Source organism: Thalassophryne amazonica, chromosome 4 (assembly GCF_902500255.1).
Source record: "Thalassophryne amazonica chromosome 4, fThaAma1.1, whole genome shotgun sequence".
NCBI classification, from domain to species: domain Eukaryota; kingdom Metazoa; phylum Chordata; class Actinopteri; order Batrachoidiformes; family Batrachoididae; genus Thalassophryne; species Thalassophryne amazonica.
In genome coordinates this window covers 127,417,008-127,437,505 of record NC_047106.1, presented here as the reverse complement: position 1 = coordinate 127,437,505, position 20,498 = coordinate 127,417,008, and the positions used below count along the sequence as shown (strand labels likewise).

Here is a 20,498-nt window from a genome sequence, read left to right as displayed (position 1 = left end):
TCGTGTCTGAATGGCTCCAACACATTCTTGCTATGTGTGACGGGGGCTTAACAGTTCTTTATCACATAGAAAGTAACTGCCCTCCTCATCCGTGATGACAGTGTTTACCTTTGAACAGCCTTGTAATTTTCACTTCTCAACATCCCCTGGAAAACATGGAAAAAAAAAACCCTGATTCTCTGACAGATTTAAAAAATCAGCAACTTAAAAAGGAGATACACATTGATGTCATGACATCTACTTGATCTGTTTCATTTTGAAGCAATCTTGTCCATCAAACAATGAAGATACAAATACCACTGCAAATAATTAAATGATGCACATGTGTGAAACACTATTTCGACATCCATGACACTCATGGCATCATGATGTCATACTAGGAAAAGCTCAAGGAGGATACATGGGGAGTTTTAGTTTGTTTAGAATGGTTAAAGGCTTGCATCCAGCAATTTTTAGCTTTCTACTCAATTTTTCCAACATTGGCCAAAAAAATGACCTAATATGTATTACTGGATTACCATGTTTCTTTCATAATACGAATCTTTCATCTGGGACAGCTGAAAATTCCACAGTGTATACAAGACAAGTTAGGGGATGGATACATAAACATTTCCAAGTCACGGAATGTCTTAGCCTTTGTTTGCGTCATTCATTTTCGTTAAGAAATACAGTGTTGTACTGTGTGGTAAATCTGAATGGAGTTTTTAGTTCTCAAATAATATGTTCACATTAGGCCCATGTGCCTTAGACCTTGCCCAAGCACGACTTTCCCCATTCCGCTGCAAGCTTGTACTCACACTGCGCTCCATGTTCAGGGCTTAGGAGGTTAACATCAACATCATGTGACTTTTGTTTTGAGAATTAACTATGGACTATATGATTGAAAGATTACTGCTGAGATTAGTTTTATACATAGAGTTGGACATAGCGAAGCTAGAGGGCGGAGTCACGCCTGGCCGTGTTTCGTCAAGGAATATGCGCTCCCATTACCAAAGATGGCAAAAAGCGATGTTCGAATTGACCGTTTATCACACAGTTCGAGCCTACAAGTGACACGGTGTGATCGTGCTGTCATGTTTTCAGACGGAAAATATCACCCAAAATGCCGTATTCATGTGCCTGCATCAACTGTTGCAACCGAAGGAAACTGTGTAGATTTTACTTAAATGCATGTTTGCATTCACTCTCTTTAATCTCACGGTCAACTCAAGTGTGCAGTGAGCATTATTTTGTGCCAAGCTGGAAATTTCATGTCATTAGGATCTTGAGACAACAACATCACGAGGATTTATCCATTCATTTATTCACATTGCATGATGCACCGTGCTGTGTTTAGCGATGATCGAGTCTCGAGTGTGTTTCCATGTCAGTGTTATGCCTGGGTGTTATGATCCTGAAGCCCTGCTATTTCTGGCAGGAAGGTAACAAATTAAATATTATTTTAATTAAAAAGCAAACCAATAACAGGGCGGTACGGCATTTACAGTCCATGTAAGCCCATTGTACTGATTGCTGTCGGTACTTCTGCGTTCAGTCAACACGTATATTTCACATGTGGGTACTTCATGTCCTTTTTGCCCTCTTTGGTAATGGCTGCTGTGCCCCCGGGTAGGCATGGCAGCGTTACATTAGCGCAGGGGTGGGCATCGAGGGCCGAGACACTGCAGGTTTTCTGTGCAACCAGTCACCTCAGCAGGTGGGTTGGTGATGAGCTTCTGCTCTGAACATAAACACCTGGTTGTCAATGAAATCACCTGCTGAGACACATGATCATTAATGAAATCACCTGCTGAGGTGATTGGTTGCACAGAAAACCTGCAGTGTCTCGGCCCTTTATGGCACATTATTGCCCACCCCTGCATTAGCGGTATAGGGAGTGCCCGTGCCACATTTTCGATTTGCTGTGGTGACCCTGAGTGCAAACATGGGAGCAGCCGAAGGGAGTTCCTTTTACTTTCGAATTGCACAGGATAAGAAAGCTTGATATTTCTATTCAATTTATTCAACTTATAAAGCGCCAAATCACAACAAAAGCCGTCTCAAGGCACCTCACACAGAACAGTTCAATATAAAATTTAAAATAAATAAATATAAATTAAAAAATTCAAATACAAAATTAAAAACAGAAGTAAATAATAAAACAGATAAAAAATTTTTTTAAAGAATAACAAATATTCATAAGAAAGAGAATAAAATAGGTTTTAAGTCTTGACTTAAAAATGTCCACGTACTCTGTCTGCCTCACAGTCGCAGGAAGACCGTTCCACAGAGCAGGTGCACGATAAGAAAAAGCTCTTTGACCCACCCACTGACTTCTTCTTCACCCTTGGGAACACAGAGTAGTCCCGCATCCTGTGAACGCAAAGCCCAGGCTGGCACATAGGGTTCCACCAGATCAACCAGATAAGACGGCGCCAGTCCAAGAATAACTTTATGAGTCAATAACAAAAGCTTAAAATCTGCTCTCTCAGAGACAAGGAGCCAGTGTAAAGATGCCAAAATGGATATACACTTCTTTTACACAGGCACTGGTGTTCACAAAAGAGTCAAATATCCTGAAGCAGTTTCTGTGACTCATTTTACAGAAGATATAAGGTGTGTAAATACTGGCATGGGTTCATGTAGTCTGTATGGAGTATCAGTCATACTGCACGCATGATAAGAGTATTTTTAAATGACATGGAAATATTTTGCTCACTGAACATGATTCACGCTCATCATCATCAGTAAGGTGAAAAATCTGTTATAAATGACTGCATTGTTCTCTGCCACACTTTGACATTATGACACACATCAGCTGCTGCTGGGTCCAAATCTTGCTTCATTTTCTTTTCTCTGTGTGTCACTGCAGGTCAGAAAGGAGTGGGAAGAGGCTGAACGCCAGGCCAAGAACCTACCCAAGGCTGAGAGACAGACGCTAATCCAGGTGAGACTCCCATCCTGGGAATACACCCATTTTTCTGTTTGTTTGGGGCTGGTTTGGTGGATTGCTGCATCTGGGTCCCTTAGTGCCTGTTCCATGACAGGCTGGCTCCTCACACTAAGGCTACATTAGGAAACAGACTGCTTAACCAGTCCTGAACTGTCTCAACAACCCCGAGTGGTGACATTAGTGAAATTAAAAGGTGCTTTTTAAGTAGCGGTCGGTAGGGCTCAGCTGCAGGACTCTGGGTGTAAATGGGGGCTGCTTTATGGGTGTGTGTGCACTGTTTTATGTGTTGGCCTGTGTAGCATTTCCAGGCCATGGTGGAATCCCTGGAGGAGGAGGCAGCCAGTGAGAAGCAGCAGCTGGTGGAGACTCATCTTGCCCGCGTGGAGGCCATGTTGAATGACCGCCGACGTCTGGCCCTGGAAAACTACCTTGCTGCCCTGCAGGCCGACCCCCCCAGGGTAAAAGCCACATACCCACTTCTGACACCTCACCTCCTGCCGTCTGTCCGTTGGGTTTCCTAGTGCGCGCCCATTCACACTCCCATCAGGCTGCACTTGGCCTTGCAGCTACTGATGGCCTGCTGCTAATCTCACATCCTTTCTGAAGTCATTCATCATGATGACAATGGATTATTGCATCTAGCAAAAAAAAAAAACACATCCCAAAATCCTCCATCAGTACACAGACAATCACATTTGAACCCACAGCTATAATCCCTGTGTTGTGTTGTTTAATTCCTCTCATCTAATATAGCTTTTGATGCTTTTGCCAACACACAGTTTGGCAGCCTGTTGCAAGTTACCGGCTGTTATCTTCACACACCACTGGTAGGCTTATTATTACTGTTTTAAAAAAGAAACAAATCAGTGCTTTGTGCTTATTTTAAACATGATGATGTTGCCTGACGTGAGAGTTTTAACTTAAACTCCTCCTTCAGTATTAAACCTCCAAAACTGATCATCAGTGTTGCATCAGTTGCATTGTGATGCTATTTTAGAACGTTCTGCCCAAGATTTGATCATTAAGGTGAGTGTTTGTTCTACAAAAATTGTTAACTTTTTGAGCTTCTTTAAATTGAAAAAACTAAATTCTGATAAAATCTGTCTCTTGGATGTAAAGTAATGTTTTTTTCCAAAGGGTTGGTTAGAAAGCTAAAATACCTAATATAAAATTCATCCATGCATTTTCTATACCTGCTTATAGTGCAGCAAATAACTGAAACAATACTTCGCTTGGTGATACCTGCACCAAATCCAGCACAAATTCTCCTTAGTCATTACTCTGTTGAAAAAAAACGACAGGCCACTTGAATTTTAGTAAAAAATGGTGCAAATTGTTGATTGAGCTACTTGGATTAATAAATGGAATAGTTTTGACTGTGTTGAATGCTTGGTCTCTAAAGTAAAGGTCAAATAATGTTGACGTCCATTGAATTCTATGACATGTGACATATGTTACCCAGTAGCATGATAACTAAGCATGATACATGGTGCAAACTATTCCTTTTGAAACCCTATTAACTCAACCAATAATTTGCATCACCTTTGAACAAAATTGGAGCAACTTTAACTTTTGACCCCTGTACAAACTGAAATTGACCATGGCACCATTCTTAAGGTTTTTACCCTAACCCATAACTCCATAACATTCAGTCATAGATAGTCCAAACTATAACTTTTAGGAATCTTTACAATCAGACAAATAATGTGGTATAATTTTCAATATGACTGGAGCATTTTTATATTTTGACTCCTATGTAATTCTTCGATTGACCCTTATGTGGCCGCCTATTGAAAATTCAAGTGGCCTGTGTACTGTGTACTAATTTGGTGCTTGTATCACCATTTGAAGGATTCCTCTGTAAATATTCTGTTATCTGCTGCACTATTACTCCAATTAAGGATCACGGGGAGCTGAAGCCTCCCAGCAGTCATAGGGTGTGAGGCGAGGTACGCCCTGAACTGGATGCCAGTCTGTCACAGGGCCACATATAGACAAACAAACACATTCACACCTCAGTTTAAAGTTTCCAGTCCACCTAACCTGCATGTCTTTGGATGTGGGAGGAAGCCAGAGCACCCGGAGGGAACCCACACAAACACAGGGAGAACATGCAAACTCCGCACAGAAAGGCCACAGGTGGGAATCAAACTCATGACCTTCTTGCTGTGAGGCAGCAGTGCTAACCACTAAGCTGCCATGCTACCCTAATATAAATTTTTTAACAAAATTTGATTATTGATGATGTTCAAGAGTAGTAATTGCTGCTATAGCTTCATGCTCTGGGTCCAATTCATCGAGCTCAGTGATTTAGAGACTTTTTTTTATCTTTCTTTAACAAATAAACATCCTATCTAGGGACTAGCGACAAATCTGGTGACTTTTATTCCACACAAATCATTCAGTTTGTAAATGTTAACTAAAAATAACAAAATTACATAAACAGCAAAAACAAATTTAAACAAACAACAAAACTATCATAATATAATCCTGAATATAGGACAGCACAGTGACTTAGTGGTTAGCACTGCTGCCTCACAGCAAGAAGGTCGTGGGATCAGTTCCCACCTGTGGCCTTTTTGTGTGGAGTTTGTTCTCCCCGTGTTTGTGTGGGTTCTCTCCGGGTGCTCCGGCATCCAAAGACATGCAGGTTACGTGGATGGAAACATTAAATTGTCCGTAGGTGTGAGTGCGGGTGTGAATGTGTTTGTTTGTCTATATGTACCCTGTGACAGACTGGCGTCCTGTCCAGGGTGTACCCTGCCTCACGCTCTATGACTGCTGGGATAGACTCCAGTCCTCCGCGACCCTTGATTGGAGTAAGCCGTTGAAGATGAGTGACTGAGTGACTCCCCACCCATCTTCCCCACCCCCACTCCACCAATATAACAAGCAAAGAGAACAAGCATGTCGTTCAGCTTCCCTCCATATACAAATTGGGACGTGATATTATGTGAATTATGCCTTTTATTATGATTTGTATTTTCTGTACAGCACTTTGGTTGTTTCAAAGTGCTTAATAAGTAAAGTTGGTTGGTTGGTTGGTTGGTGATTACATTGTCACGTACGCCAGTGATTTTTTTTGTTTAATTGATTTGAATTTATGAGGAAAAACCATGAACAGAAACAATTGTCCACAAACCCCAGGAACAAAAAACAAGAAGATAACAAGCAAGGAAAGAAAAATAATAAATAACAGACACCACAGGAGAACAATGCACAATGAAGCATCAGAGGTTCACAGTATGGTCACCAAAATTTTGGTTGGTGAGCCAAGCATGCTCCTGGTAACTCAGTCCACACCAGCCCACATAGGCCCCTTCAAAGAGCCTGCGCCCCTTCATTCCCAGTGAAGTCCAGAAAGGGGTTCCAAATGTCAAAAAAATGAAGTGGTTTTTCCTTCAGCCAAAAGCTTAACGCCTCACAAGGTCCACGATGCTTCTCTCTATGCAATTATTAATGACATTTTCAGAGATTTTTTTTTTCTTTTTTTCTTTTTTTTTTTGCAACACTGATGAAACAGTCCTGTTTTCACTCAGAAATGTCCCACAGGGTGACACCTTCTAAATATTACAGGATAGGTAGGTAGATGAGGGCACACTCAAACTTCCACCAAAGCAGAACTATCTGGAGCTTTCATTTTTGTTCCTGGCAGCACATGTCCCTCACCCAACCTCACCCGCCAGAATGAAGGACAGAAGTCCAAATTGCTGATTTTTTTTTTTTTTTTTTTTTTTTTTTTTTTTGCATGTAGTATCTATGCACCTACATGGTGTCATTAAAGGACCACTCCAGTCATTTTTATGTTTGAGACCAAACCAGAGAAATGTCACACATTGCGTTGCTGGTGGCTATTCTCCCAACCATAACGCTGAAAAAGAGATGCCAAAAGCACTTTCACCGCCTTTCTTTCACCTTCTTCAGCTACACTATTAAAGTCAACTTGGTGAAACTTGAAATATAAGGCAGGTTTTTTACGAATGTAAAAAAATAAAGTAAGTAATAATTTTGTGCATGAACTTATTTCTCATGTCACGGGCGTTGGGTTGTGAAGACATGTTTTGCTATTAAACGCTGCTAACGAACCGTGTTCTTTGGTTTGTCATCTCCAGCCTCATCGCATCCTGCAAGCCCTGAGGAGGTATGTCCGTGCTGAGAACAAAGACCGCCAGCACACCATCCGCCACTACCAGCATGTGTTGGCTGTGGATCCTGAGAAGGCTGCTCAGATGAAGTCCCAGGTCAGTACTTTTATTCTGATGATTAGCTACACAGACCTGGAGATTTTCACTGCAGCAGTTTGATTTTTAGATGGCAGTTTTCTTCCAGAGCTCTCAGCAGTTACCTGAAAGGGAATAGTTGATCAGTGTTTTTTTTTTTTTTTATAATTGGTGATTTCATGGATTTATTCAATCATAAAGTAGAAGATGTTCAAAATAAAGCACCTCAGCTTTCCTTTGCCAAGAGTATGATCAAATAGGCCCTGTGACGTGAAACCTTTTCTGTCTCACTTTGCCATTATTTCTTAACAGAACCTAAGATTGTGATGGGTCCTAAATGTTACTGCATATTTTCTTGATTTGAATGGATTGTGGGAGTTTTTCTGCAGTCGTAGTACTTGGATTGATGGAAATTCTCAGCTGTACTGGGAGCTGTGAAGGCAGCCAGTCTGCTCTGTGCCTGATCCCGTCAGGTCTCACAACCTAGGCAGAGTGGGTCCTGGTTAATACTTGGATGGAAGACCAGGGGGCTGTGTCTTTTTCTCCAGGTGAACCTGGGTTCTGTAAAACCTGTGCCAAATGTCACTGCAGATCTGTGCTGGATCCGCTGTGGAGACCATAAAGGAAAGCAGGTTGTGATGGCCCTGAGAATGGACAAGGAAACACACCATCTGTGCTCTAGTCACCCTCAACCTGCTTACAGAGGAATCAAAGCACTTTGTTCCTCCAAACCTACACCTTTGTCCCACTGCAGGTGTTGTGGAAGATGGTTCCATCCTGTCAGGAGCCTCTGATGTACTGTCACACTGGGCTGGATACTTTTGAGTAGTTTTACAGTGGCTTGCAAAAGTATTCAGCCCCTTGGTATTTCACACATTTTAATTTGTTTATTGCATTTCAAATACAAAAAGTAAATCAGGCTTCTCAATATAAAAATTTCTAAAATTATCTTTCTTAGATTCAAACTGAAAACAAATCTCTACAACTTGATATAAATTAATTAAAAATCTAAAGCCAAGATGATGGGTTATCAGTGAAGTGGTATAGAGGAGGGTCTTCTTTCACTAAAACATCAAATCTCGGCTTGCATCTCAGATGTACCTTCTGACAAATTGTAGGTGAACTTTCAGGTCTTCTTTTTAAGAAAATCCTCCTCTGCTCCACTTCATCATGAAGCTGTATAAGCGGGGATATAAAATCCAAAATTTGCACTGTGCACAATTTCTCCAATCACAGCCACAGAAGCCTATAACTTCTTCTGGGTTGTCAAGGTGTCTTGGTGGCTTTCCTCACTCTTCTCCTTCTTGCACAGTCACTTAGTTTTTCTGAACTGTCTACTCCACACAGATTTACCACAGAGTGCCATACTGTTTGTATTTCTTCATAACTGATGTAAATAAAGTTCAACACATATTCAGTGACTTGGAAATGTTCGCGATCCCCTGACTTGTCTGAAGAAAACTGGAAATAAAACTGATTATTTACAGGTATTATACCAAAGGGGCTGATTACTTATGCAACCATCATCTTGGGTTTTATATTTTTAATTCATTTATGTCAGGTTGTAGAGATTTACTTTCAGTTTGAGTCTAAGGAAGATAATTTTAGAAATTTTTATATTGAGAAGCCTGGTTTACTTTTTGTATTTGAAATGTCATAAACAAATTAAAATGTGTGAAATACCAAGGGGCTGAATACTTTTGCAAGCCAATGTATCATGGTGTTGACACATTATGACGGATTGAGTAAACTGGTTAGTTACAAATTGAAATCACTGGTCTGGTGATGGTATGTTGAAGAAGACTTTGTATGTCAGTGTGAAAGTTGATGCCCAGGTTCACCTCACTACAACCTTTGACATGTTCAACATTGGGTGCATTTCAGGTGTAGTTTTTTTACCAGTGAGGGTGCAGAGTATCTAAAACCTGGCATATGTGAGAAACCACAAGCTCCTTCCTGAGCTGGTTTTGGCAAAAAGGATTTATGTGAATGTTTTTTCGTGGCGAGTCCTGCTCAGACAGGACTAGGGTTGGGTATCAAGAACTGGTTCTTTTCGGGTATCGTTAAGAAATGATTTGATCCACCGATATCTATAGCCTTTTTGCTTAATGATTCTCTTATGGGTCCTTCAGAGCGGCCGTTGTTTTTGAGGGTGTTTGTCGGGAAAATGATCATTTCTCTACGTTGATTGCAGACCCTGCAGCCGGTCTGTAATCAACCGCGTCTGCAGCGCGACTCCACTTTGAAGCATGAACCAATGAAGCAGTGCTTCGATCCGCTGGCTTGTTGGTTCTTTGATTCGCTGCTCTTCAGAAGTGGCAACTCCGCTTCTTATCCCCTCTCAGAGCCATTAAAATATGTCAGTTGTGAGTCACTTTTGTGTGGATTAAAGGGACTCTTGTCTTGTTGCACTTAAGAAATGAGAATCGTCCTCTGTTCCGTTGGCACAGCTCCAAACACTGCGTGGCTCTTTGCTGAGACAGAGTCCGGTCCGAATTAAACCAATTGCTGCTTTAAATAAAATGACACCTCTTTCCAAACGCTGTAATACAGACAATAAACTACAATCAACTAAAACATTCTCCCAAAATGAGACGTCCTGTATGCTTTATGAATTGCATCCTGACGTGCAGCACAGCAAGAGCTCAGCTCAGATATATGGAAACACTTTCATGCCAATAATGTCTAAAAGGAAATGCTTTTGACAAAAACTACAGATTTTGTTTATTTCTATTTATGTCCAGAGATCACGGATCCACCATGTAGAGTTTATTATGTCCAGAGTTTAAGGATCCAGTGACCAATTTCATATTTATTTACATTAAGACTCAATAAAATGTTGTTGACAAAGAAAACCTGTAAAGCCTACTTTTAGTACACAGAAAATTCACAGGAGGTAGTGATGAGGGAATTGATAAGGAATCGGATCGATAAATGGAATCGATAACCGTATTGATATCAATAAAATCTTATCAATGCTCATCCCTAGACAGGACAGATATTGACACCTGCTTCTTTCTGGTCAGTTTCTAAGTGTGTAAGAGGCAGAAAGAGTGCCAGATTCTCTGATCTGAAAGTTTGGGCCAGTCTGACGGATGATGTGGGGTTCATTCAGACAAGAGTGACATATGATGCTGGCTGCAGAGGGATTTAGATGATAGCCCGACCGATATGGATGTGGGGGGGCTGATATGATAGCGATAGGGAATAAAATAATTTACAATACTGATATATCTCGTGATATATAAATTTAAAAAAAATGACAATTCCTAACATTTTATCAAACTCTTGTGATGAAGAAATGTAATTGAGGCTTGATATTTTAGAGTTTAAACACGAGCTTTATTATAAACACTATAAATATAACAAACAACCTACGTCACGCTGCTATCACTCTCTCTTTACTCAGACTGGCAGTCGCCATGTTGCATTGCTCAGCATTTGCGTAAAATAGACTTATAGTCTATTTTGGCCTTGCCTAGCTTGTAGCATAGCATCCACTTTTCTCTTGTTGCTGTAAAATGGACACACTGATTGGAAATGAATCTTCTTTGTTTCTTATAGCTAATGTGACCAAGGAGTGATGGGGTACCAACCATGCTTGACAGGATTGTAAACAATTCCCTTAGATGCCCTCTGCTGGACAAATTATGCAATGGCACCACTTCCAACAGCCTCTGCATTGTTTATTTGGTAAAAATAAAAGTTTTCTTATCACCAAAAATATTGTTGAGAGCGAAATGTTCATGAAAGGCTCATGTTAGCTGATATTCTTAGCCAACTCACATACTGGTTGGGTTTTGGTTCGTTGTACAAGCCCGTGTGTGTGTTGCTGTGCTGTGACATCAATTACAGGTATTCTGCGCCATTATAACAGATGGACAAAACAGCAGAGAGAGGAGAGAGGAAAAAAGGAGTGGAGTGTTACTACTATTTAGATGAAATGTAGTTTCTCCGAGGCACTGAGTATTTTCGCTCTGCCATGGGAAGCCATCTGTGTTGTTGCACTTGCACTGGGTTTATTCATCAAGCGTCATTTCGGTGTATTTCTGCACAATGCTGCAGGTGAAATTGCAGGTTTCCGTGCTGTGGATTTGACACGTGTCTCACAAGAGATTTCTTTGTGGTTTTGGATTCCTCTTTTTATAACTCTAACCTCCAGCAATGCTTACGTGTCTCGATCGGGTAATGCTACTCGGCATAATGAGATCTCTGTGTGGACAGCGGAACACGGTCTTCATAATGAGGACTATTTGTCGAGCATTGACAGAAAGGTGCCACAGGGGCAGCGACACGCCTTTGTTCGTAAAGGTGCATTATCGCCATCTGTTGCTGGCTGAGCTACACTGCAGCCGTGTGCTGAAAGATGAAGACAGTCAGTCATCGTAGTGGAAAACAAACACTGGCTAGCTGCCAAAAAAACTGGCCGGCTTTGTCCCTGGCTGGTTTCATGTTCTGCTAGCTGCCCTGGCAGCAGCAGCAGCTCAGGGGGAAGATTTCTGCTTTCTGAGCATCACATGGCTGATGAAACTGTGAAGGCTGCTGGCACATTTTTAGAAAACACAAAGTTTCTCATGTGGTGGATTCAGACGTTGTTTGGCTTCATTGAGGTGCGATAAAGCGGTGATGATCGAGACTGACAGGCGGTGGAGCTCGTCAAGTCACTTCAGACACTCAGCAAAGATTTGAAAGTGACGTGCAGCAACTTGTTTCATGTTTGGGAGTTTGCTGGTTGTGTGCAGCTCTGCGCTCATCCCGACAAAATGCACTCTCCGTCAGCTTGTAAACACGATCAGCAGTTTGAAGGCTGCACACAGAGAAGACAAATCTGCTCTCTGTAGTTGTGTATGAAGTCCAGTTTGGGGAAAAAAACAAAAAATCTGAATAATGGCTGGAGAAGTATTCGCTGGTGTTTACCCTGAGGATAAAATGATGGACCTCCAACACCGAAACACAAACACGCTGCGATCACACTGACTCATGTGCGACAGGAACATTTCATTCTTTGTTTTGTGTTTAGTCATCATACATTGTTGTAACATAGATAAGTAAAATTGCGAAATAGCTTTTTTCCTCTTCACCTACTTGTCTTATATTTGATGCATTTTTTTTTTCTTTCTGCCTCTTTTGCCAATTTTCTTCCTTTTTGTTTGTTTTTTATTTTTTGGGCTGTTTTATTTGTAGGATCATAGATTGCAGGATAACGTGGTACTAATGTCAGATATACACTCACTGGCCACTTTATTAGGTACACCTGTTCAGTTGCTTGTTAACACAAAAAGCTGATCAGAAACTGCTGATCTAGGGGGATTTTCACACACAACCATCGCTAGAGTTTACAGAGAACAGTCCAAAAAAGAGAAGATATCCAGTGAGTGGCAGTTGTGTGGACGAAAATGCCTTGTTGATGTCAGAGGAGAATGGGCAGACTGGATGAATGGGCGACTGCGTGATGCCGTCATCTCTGAGGACTGTTTCCAAAACCTTGTTGAATCTATGCCACAAAGAAGTAAGACAGTTCTAAAGGCAAAAGGGGTCCAACTCAGTACAAGTAAGGTGTACCTAATAAAGTGGCCAATGAGTGTATAAGAGCAAGAATTTGTTCATTTCTGTTGATAATCTTGATATTTGTGCAGAAGTTCATGATAACCTTCTTTACACCTATGTGGCAGAGTGTTTTATTTTTCTTCATATAACTTAAAAATGAATTATATGGAGGGACTTGTACATAAAATGACTGACTGCACGATGTTTATTCCTAAATTTGGAAATTCTCATAAATTCTGCTCTAGTTTGCTTCCATTTTTGGTTGTTTTTTTGTTTTGTTTTGTTTTGTTTTGTTTCTTCTCTCCAAGTGGACACCTCTTCCTGTGGATGGAATTTAATCCTCTCATATTCATTATCTCACTGCTCCATGTTTTTCCTGCTTAACATGGCTTCTCTGTGCAGATCTGCAACAGGAAAGCTGAACCTGTGATTTGTGTTGCTATTATGTGGCAGGAAAAACCATGAAATCATGTGTTGATAACTGAGACGGTGCGTTTAACAACAAAGAGTATTCACATGGATATTCTGGGGAAACCGTGCATTTCCAGGGCCTGCTTTATCGTACAATGCAGGTGACATTTTTATCTCTGCCGAGGGGCTTGTGTTTTCCTGTCTGTTTGTTTATGTGTAAGCAGAATTGTGTGTGTGTGTGTGTGTGTGTGTGTGTGTTGGAATACTTCTTAAACATGGTGTAGAAAATATTACATTTTTACATTTTGAATCCAGAAATTTTGTTTGTAACTGAAATTTTTCATATTTTCCGATGCATTGGAAAAGGATAGGCATGTACCCTGTAAAATGCATTATACAGATAAGTAGATAGGTAGGTAGAGAGATAGATAGTGCATCCAGAAAGTATTCCCATGTTACAGTCTTATTCCAAAATGAATGAAATTAATTTTTTCCCTCAAAGTTCTACACACAATACCCCATAATGTCAATGTGAAAAAAGTTTCCTTGAGATTTTTTGAATTTATTAAAAATAAAAAAAAATTAAGACATCTTATGTACGTAAGTATTTACAGCATTTGCATGAAGCTCAAAATTGAGCTCAGGTGCATCCTGTTTCCACTGATCATCCTTGAGATGTTTCTACAGCTCTCTGGGTCTGCTGTTGTTTGAGAGCTGCATCAATTCCATCTTTTTAGTCCGTATCCAGCCAACACCTGACGATGACGTCAACCCATGTGACGTCCAGACACAGACACGACTCATTTGTATATGAATTGTGTGTATAATAAAATATCTTTTTACCCCCCCCCCCCAAAAAAAAATCTGTTAAAATCATTTATTTCCGTATATTTTATTAAACAAAACAGACACAACAGAAAGCGAACAAAAGCAAACCCCAGAAATAAACCAAAGGAAAAACAAAAGACAAAGAAAACGAATGAAAACATAGGAGGAACGATCAACAACTCAGAATAGAACTAGAGTGCAAGAGTGCAAACCTCCACCAACACTAACCCTAACCATTTTTAACTTCGAAAAAATTTTCAAGATCAAAGTCCTGTTAGATGTGGTTTTTCATAGGCTAAATTAGATGTGATCAAATGTCAGGAGTATGTATTTAGTTTTTTTTGTGGTGTTCATATTCAATTTATATCACGCCAAATTGCGACAACGATGCCTCAAGGTGCCTCACATAAAAACAAGAACAATAAAATAATAAAAAACAATGTAAAGTAAAATTAAAACATTAAAAAAAACACAATTAAAAGTTCACAATGAAACACAATAAAAAGTAAAATAAATAAATAAATAAAAACTTAAAAGAATTTTTTTTAAAAGGATGCTAGCCATAAGACTGGGTAAAAAGATGTTTTCAGTCTTAAAAATCTCCACAGAATCCTTAAGTCTCAGAGGCTGGGAAACCATTCCACAAAACAGGAGTACGGTACAAAAGACCTTTTCCTCACCCTTTAGACACAGAGCAGTCCTGCATCCCGTGAACACAAAGCCCGGGCTGGTACATAAGGCTTAACTAAATCAGCCAGGTAGGCCGGTGCCAGTCCATGAATAATGCTAAAGGCCAATAGCAAAACCTTAAAATCTGACCTCGCAGAAACAGGTAGCCAGTGAAGGGATGCCAAAATGGGGGTAATATGGTCAAACCTGCTTCATGTCAAGACTCTGGCAGCAGCATTTTGAACCAGTTGAAGACCCCTAGTACTGGTCTGTGGCAAACCAGAAAATAAAGCGTTACAATAATCCAATCTAGCAGAGATAAATGCATGTATCAAAGTCTCAGCATTAGCCATAGACAGGATGGGACAAATCCTCGCTATATTTCGCAAATGAAAGAAAGCAGTCCTCGTAATGTCTCTAATGTGGAGGTCAAAAGACAACATAGGATCAAAAATTACCCCAAGATTCCTCACTTTGTCCATATGATGTGTAACACATGAACCCAAGCTAAGTGCTATCTGGTCAAATTGGTGCCGATGCCTCGCTGGACCAAGAACCATCATTTCAGTCTTATCAGAGTTTAAAAATAGGAAGTTAGTAGACATCCAGCGTCTCACTGATGCAAGGCAATCTTCTAAAGATTTTATTTGACTGAGATTACCAGCAGTTATCAGCATGTACAACAACAACAACAGCATGCATGAGCATCATCAGCATAGCAATGAAATGCAATCCCAAAATGCTGCAGTATATGCCCAAGGGGTGCTACATACAGGGGAAAAAAGCAGGAGGCCCAAGACAGACCCCTGTGGAAACGCTGTGTTGTGAGGATTTGTTTTTCTTTTTTTTTTTCAACTTTTTTGGTTTCTGAATTCTTTTTCACATAATTTTCACAGAACATTAGTTATCTCTGCTCAGAACAATTTGTCATTGCTTTTTGGCACTTGGTTTCTGACTGTTAACTGGAAGACAGACAAACAGGCTTAAAATTGGGACTGTCCATTTTGGTGTTGTAGGTAAATCCAAAACAAAAAAATGAGTGACTGAGGCAGGTTTGATTGAGATATAATGCACAATGTACACCAAAAGGGCTTTTCAATATTAAATTCAAATGTCCATAAAATCCACAATCCGGCTCAGAGCAATAGTGATAGTGATAGTGAGTGCCAGTCTGCATCTCAGTTTCAAAATATGAGTGATCGGGGCATGTCTGATTAAGATGTTGTTGTTGTTCATTCGGCTGTTCCCGGTTTTGTTCGGGGTCACCACAGCGGATACAGCCAGATCCGCATTGGTAATTGGCACAAGTTTTACGCCGGATGCCCTTCCTGACGCAACTCCAGTTTCACCTGGAGAAACACACACAGCCGCTGGTGTTCCAAAGAGGTCTCCCATCCAAGTACTAACCAGATCCTGCTCTGCTTAGCTTCTGAGATCTGACGGGATCAGACTGACACAGAGCAGACTGGCTGCGGCATATCTGACTAAGATATAATGTAAAATATACATTAAATGGGATTTTCACTGTTAAATTTAAATGGCAACAAAATCTGAACTCTGGATTAAATCCAGATCAAACTTTGTCAGTCGATGAAGGATACCATCCTACATAATACTATCAAATACGTATGAAAGACATTGGATCTTTTTTGACAGAGGTATGAATTTTTGAAAATTCATTCAATTTTAGATAGGGATTTTTCCAATTTTCCAAGATTTTTTCCTGACTTTGACCTATGACCTTGAAAATTGCATCACTTCTTGCCTATCAAGATATGAATCTTCAGTAAAAATTTAAGAAATAAACAGACAAACAAACAAGGCGAGAACATAACCTCTGCCTTTGTTGGCAGAGGTAACCAGTGGCTCCTGCGACCGCACATGGGCAGGCAGGCAGAAGGCGAAGCACAACCAACACCTCCAGAGCAAAATTATCCCACTGTCACTCTGTTACATTACGGGGAGATTTCCCCCACTGAGAGATACTTCACGTAATTAATTAGAGGCGGCTTCCAGTGGTGGCAGAACCTATCGGAGGAGCCTCTGAGCAAGTGAAGAATTTTTTTCCAGTTTCAGAAGAAACAAGACATCATGCAACCAGGCCTTAATTGAAGGTGGCAAATGCAATGTCCACAAAAGCAAAATTCTCTGGTGAGCAAGCAAAGAGGTAAAGGCAATGACAGTCTGTAAAGTCTCAGACATTTTAATATCCTCTGGGGCAGCCATGTGGGGGGGGGGGGGGAACAGATTTTCAAATCCAAAGTATTGGAGATTGCATCAGAAAAGGTATGCCAGTAGTTTGGCAATTTTGTACACAACCAAAACATGTGGGTCAAGACACAGGGGGTCTCAGAACATCTGAAACATCGCTCATCTAGTTTGCCCAGGTAATCTGGCTTTACTATAGTGAATTCTATGTAGTACTTTGAATTGTGTTAGGCAATGTGTGGCACCACTGGAAGAGGAATTGACAGCACGCAGGGTGTTTTCCATAAGTCACCCTGTAGGGTAATCTGCAGTTCATTCTCCCAGTTGACCCATATTTTATTACTATTTATGACTGGTTAAGATGATGAGGAAAACCCCATTATAAAAGAAAAAAATGTGTCCCTTAGATAAAAGCTCATCTTTAAGGATTAAATCTGGGATTGAGATTTGAGAAAATTAAGACGTGTGAGTCCTGCCAAAGTCACATCTTAGCTATTCAGATCGACGTGAGTGCATAATTGTCCAAAACTAGCAAATACCTCATCCACATACATAGCTTTCAAATCACAAAGACACTTTTTCTCAAAAGATTTAATTTGAGTGTGACATTGAGGGTCAGTTTTTGCCATTAACAGTATGTTGTTGTTGCAAATAGGAGTTGTCTGAGGTAAAGTGAGCCGGCCAAGGTGGTGCCTGATTTGTGCCCAAGTTTTCGCCGTGCAGATTACAATAGGATTTGGATGTGAAATTTGACTTGGAGAGATTTCATTGTACTTTCCTCACTGTTATTGTACTTTTGTGCAATGACAATTTAAGTTTTTCTGATTCTGAGGAAGGCTGCTCCTTGTCAGGGCCTGGAGCAAAGAGGAGGCGCATGACATGGCTTCTAATTGGAACCAGTTTCTTTTATGAGTGTTAACCGCTCTACAGTAGCCAAAGAAACCTAGTAGACCAAGCTCTCCATGGGATCTGTTCCTTTGCAAAAATGATCTGCTGACTCTCACTTTTAACATCAGCAGGAAAAAGTGATGTATGATGCACAGTTCATAGGGTGTTTGCCTGCTTTAAAGATCAAGGAGATAGAAGCTTGCATAAAAGTGGGTGGAAGGGACCGCTGGCGGCATGAATGGTTAAACATTTCTGGTAGCAGTGGGGCTAGTTGTTAAAAAATTCAGCCAGGTACCCATCTGGCCTCAGCGATTTACCACTGCTCATTAATTCTATTTCCTCTTTAATCTCAGAAAGCTTCATAGATATTTTGGGTATAGCCAACTTTTCGAAGAATTTGTTGAATTGTTTCATCACTAGAGCATTCTCCTAAATATATGATTTATCTCCTCTGGGTTTGAAGTAAGGACGCCCGTCTCATCTTTCCTGGCTTTTATGTGGTGAGATTGAAGGTGGCCTGCTTTGTCTCCATGTTCACACACAGTTCTCTGTGAGTGAAGGAGAAGTTGTTCAGCCTCCTTTATTAAGAGAAGATCAAGTTCTGTTTGAAGTTACATTCTTTCTTTGTACAAGTCAGAAGACTGACTAGCTGAGTGTCTAAGTTAGCAACAGATTATTCCAAATCAATCTGACAGGCCTAACAAGCTTTATTAACGTGTGATGTGAACGATGAAATTTGGCCTCTGATAAAAGCTTTAAGGGTTCCCGTAGCAGTGGTGCTGTCGTTTCCTCTTCTGATTTGTATCCAAAAAGAATTGAATCATGTCAGGGACAAATTCACAAAACCTGGCCTCCATAAGCAATAATGGGTCCATGAGCCACAATTTAAACCCCTTTGGCTTAAAATGTAAATGGAGATGTAACAGTTGAATGATCAGATATTCTTATTGGAGAATATTGGGTCGAGACATTTGTGTGCTTTGTCTGATCATCTGGATAACGTGGATTACATATTTATAGGGGGTGATTTTTCTTCACTGCACAAAAGGGGTGTCTAAAAACAAGATAAAAACAGTAAATCTGAGGGAAAAGATATTCAAAACAAGTGAAATTATCTGTCCATGCAGCAAGATAATTTCACTTGACAAGATTGTTGAATTAAGATTGTTAAATCTAGAAATAAGCATGTCGAACACTTAAAATAAGAAATTAACTCTTAAAACAAGATTAGAAAATTATGTAACACTTCTAAATCTAAGTTGTTTTTTATTTTGGTAAGAACCAAATCATTTGCGCTGTTGTCATGTCATTTTCATTGTCTTTTTATGACTGGAGCTGGCGGTCCTGTGGGACAGGAATTGGACTGCAGATATATATAAACTGGAGTTTGATTGCAGGTGTGTGGTCAGGCTGCCTGTCTGTATCCTTGAAGGGGACACTCTGTAAATGGGTTACAGCCTTGGCTTGACAATTAACCTGCAATGGACTGGCATCCCGTCCAGACGAACTGATAGACTCTCATCCACTTCAAGTGACAGTATCTGGGGATGAGCACTGTCCTGATGGCCTTAGGGCCTGCTTCTTTTTACAAGAGCTAATCCATCTAAGACTGCTCAGCTTTGGCTGAGGAATCCCTTATCCTCACTGTTGTTTTCGTTTAATAGACAGAAAATCGTGCAGTAATGATTTGAAACACTGAAAGGACCATTCAGCAGTGGCGGCTGGCCCATAGGGGGCGCTCAGGTGCTGCCCTCCTAGATCTGGAGGGGAAAAGTCATAATATATATATATATATATATATATATTTAAAAAGTATTATCAATGTCAGTTTTACTTAATAGTATGTGCCTAATATGAATGATTAAAACAACACTTCCTCCAACTGACTCTCATTCAACAATGCATTTCAACCGACAGAAGCAGAGAACATATCATTCCTCATCTTGGGCGATCATTCAAAGCGCCGTTGAAGTGCAGCGAAATAACCAATTGTATGTAGTTGCTAGGGAAAATTAATAAATATTTGGCAAATCAACATTGCCAAAATTAATGGCTTTGGGGCGCCGGAATTTTAGCCCTTGCTACAAAAATGCGGGAAGGTTAGATTGCTACAGTCAGTGATATACGTGACGCTGCAGCTGCTGCTGTCAGTCAGTCAGGCAGGAAGAGATGATGGTGACGACGACGTTTGGGTTATATTTATTTATTTTTATTTTGTCTCCGTGTGTTTTGCTGGAGTAAGTTGAAGAACTCTTCTGAGGTTTAAAACGGGACAAAACTAATCAACTTCAATCAACTTTTTTCTTATATAGCGCCAAATCACAACAAACAGTTGCCCCAAGGCGCTCTATACTGCAAGGCAAAGCCATACAATAATTATGAAAAACCCCAACGGTCAAAACGACCCCCTATGAGCAAGCACTTGGCTACAGTGGGAAGGAAAAACTCCCTTTTAACAGGAAGAAACCTCCAGCAGAACCAGGCTCAGGGAGGGGCAGTCTTCTGCTGAGACTGGTTGGGGCTGAGGGAAAGAACCAGGAAAAAGACATACTGTGAAGGGGGGCAGAGATCGATCACTAATGATTAAATGCAGAGTGATGCATACGGAGCAAAAAGAGAAAGAAACAGTGCATCATGGGAACCCCCCCACAGTCTACGTCTAAAGCAGCATAACCAAGGGATGGTCCAGGGTCACCTGATCCAGCCCTAACTATAAGCCTTAGCGAAAAGGAAAGTTTTAAGCCTAATCTTAAAAGTAGAGAGGGTATCTGTCTCCCTGATCTGAATTGGGAGCT

The 20,498-nt window shown here is 40.6% G+C and overlaps 1 protein-coding gene across 5 annotated transcripts in view; it reads left to right on the top strand.

Annotated features, from left to right (window-relative positions):
* Positions 1-20,498, top strand: part of aplp2 (amyloid beta (A4) precursor-like protein 2) — a 230,237-nt gene that overhangs the window by 165,340 nt on the left and 44,399 nt on the right. For all 5 annotated transcript variants that reach the window (XM_034168526.1, XM_034168523.1, XM_034168525.1 and 2 more), the window contains 3 exons: positions 2,852-2,926; positions 3,232-3,390; positions 7,045-7,173. In XM_034168526.1, the coding sequence (XP_034024417.1) occupies positions 2,852-2,926; positions 3,232-3,390; positions 7,045-7,173 (363 nt within the window). The remainder of the gene's footprint in view (positions 1-2,851; positions 2,927-3,231; positions 3,391-7,044; positions 7,174-20,498) is intronic.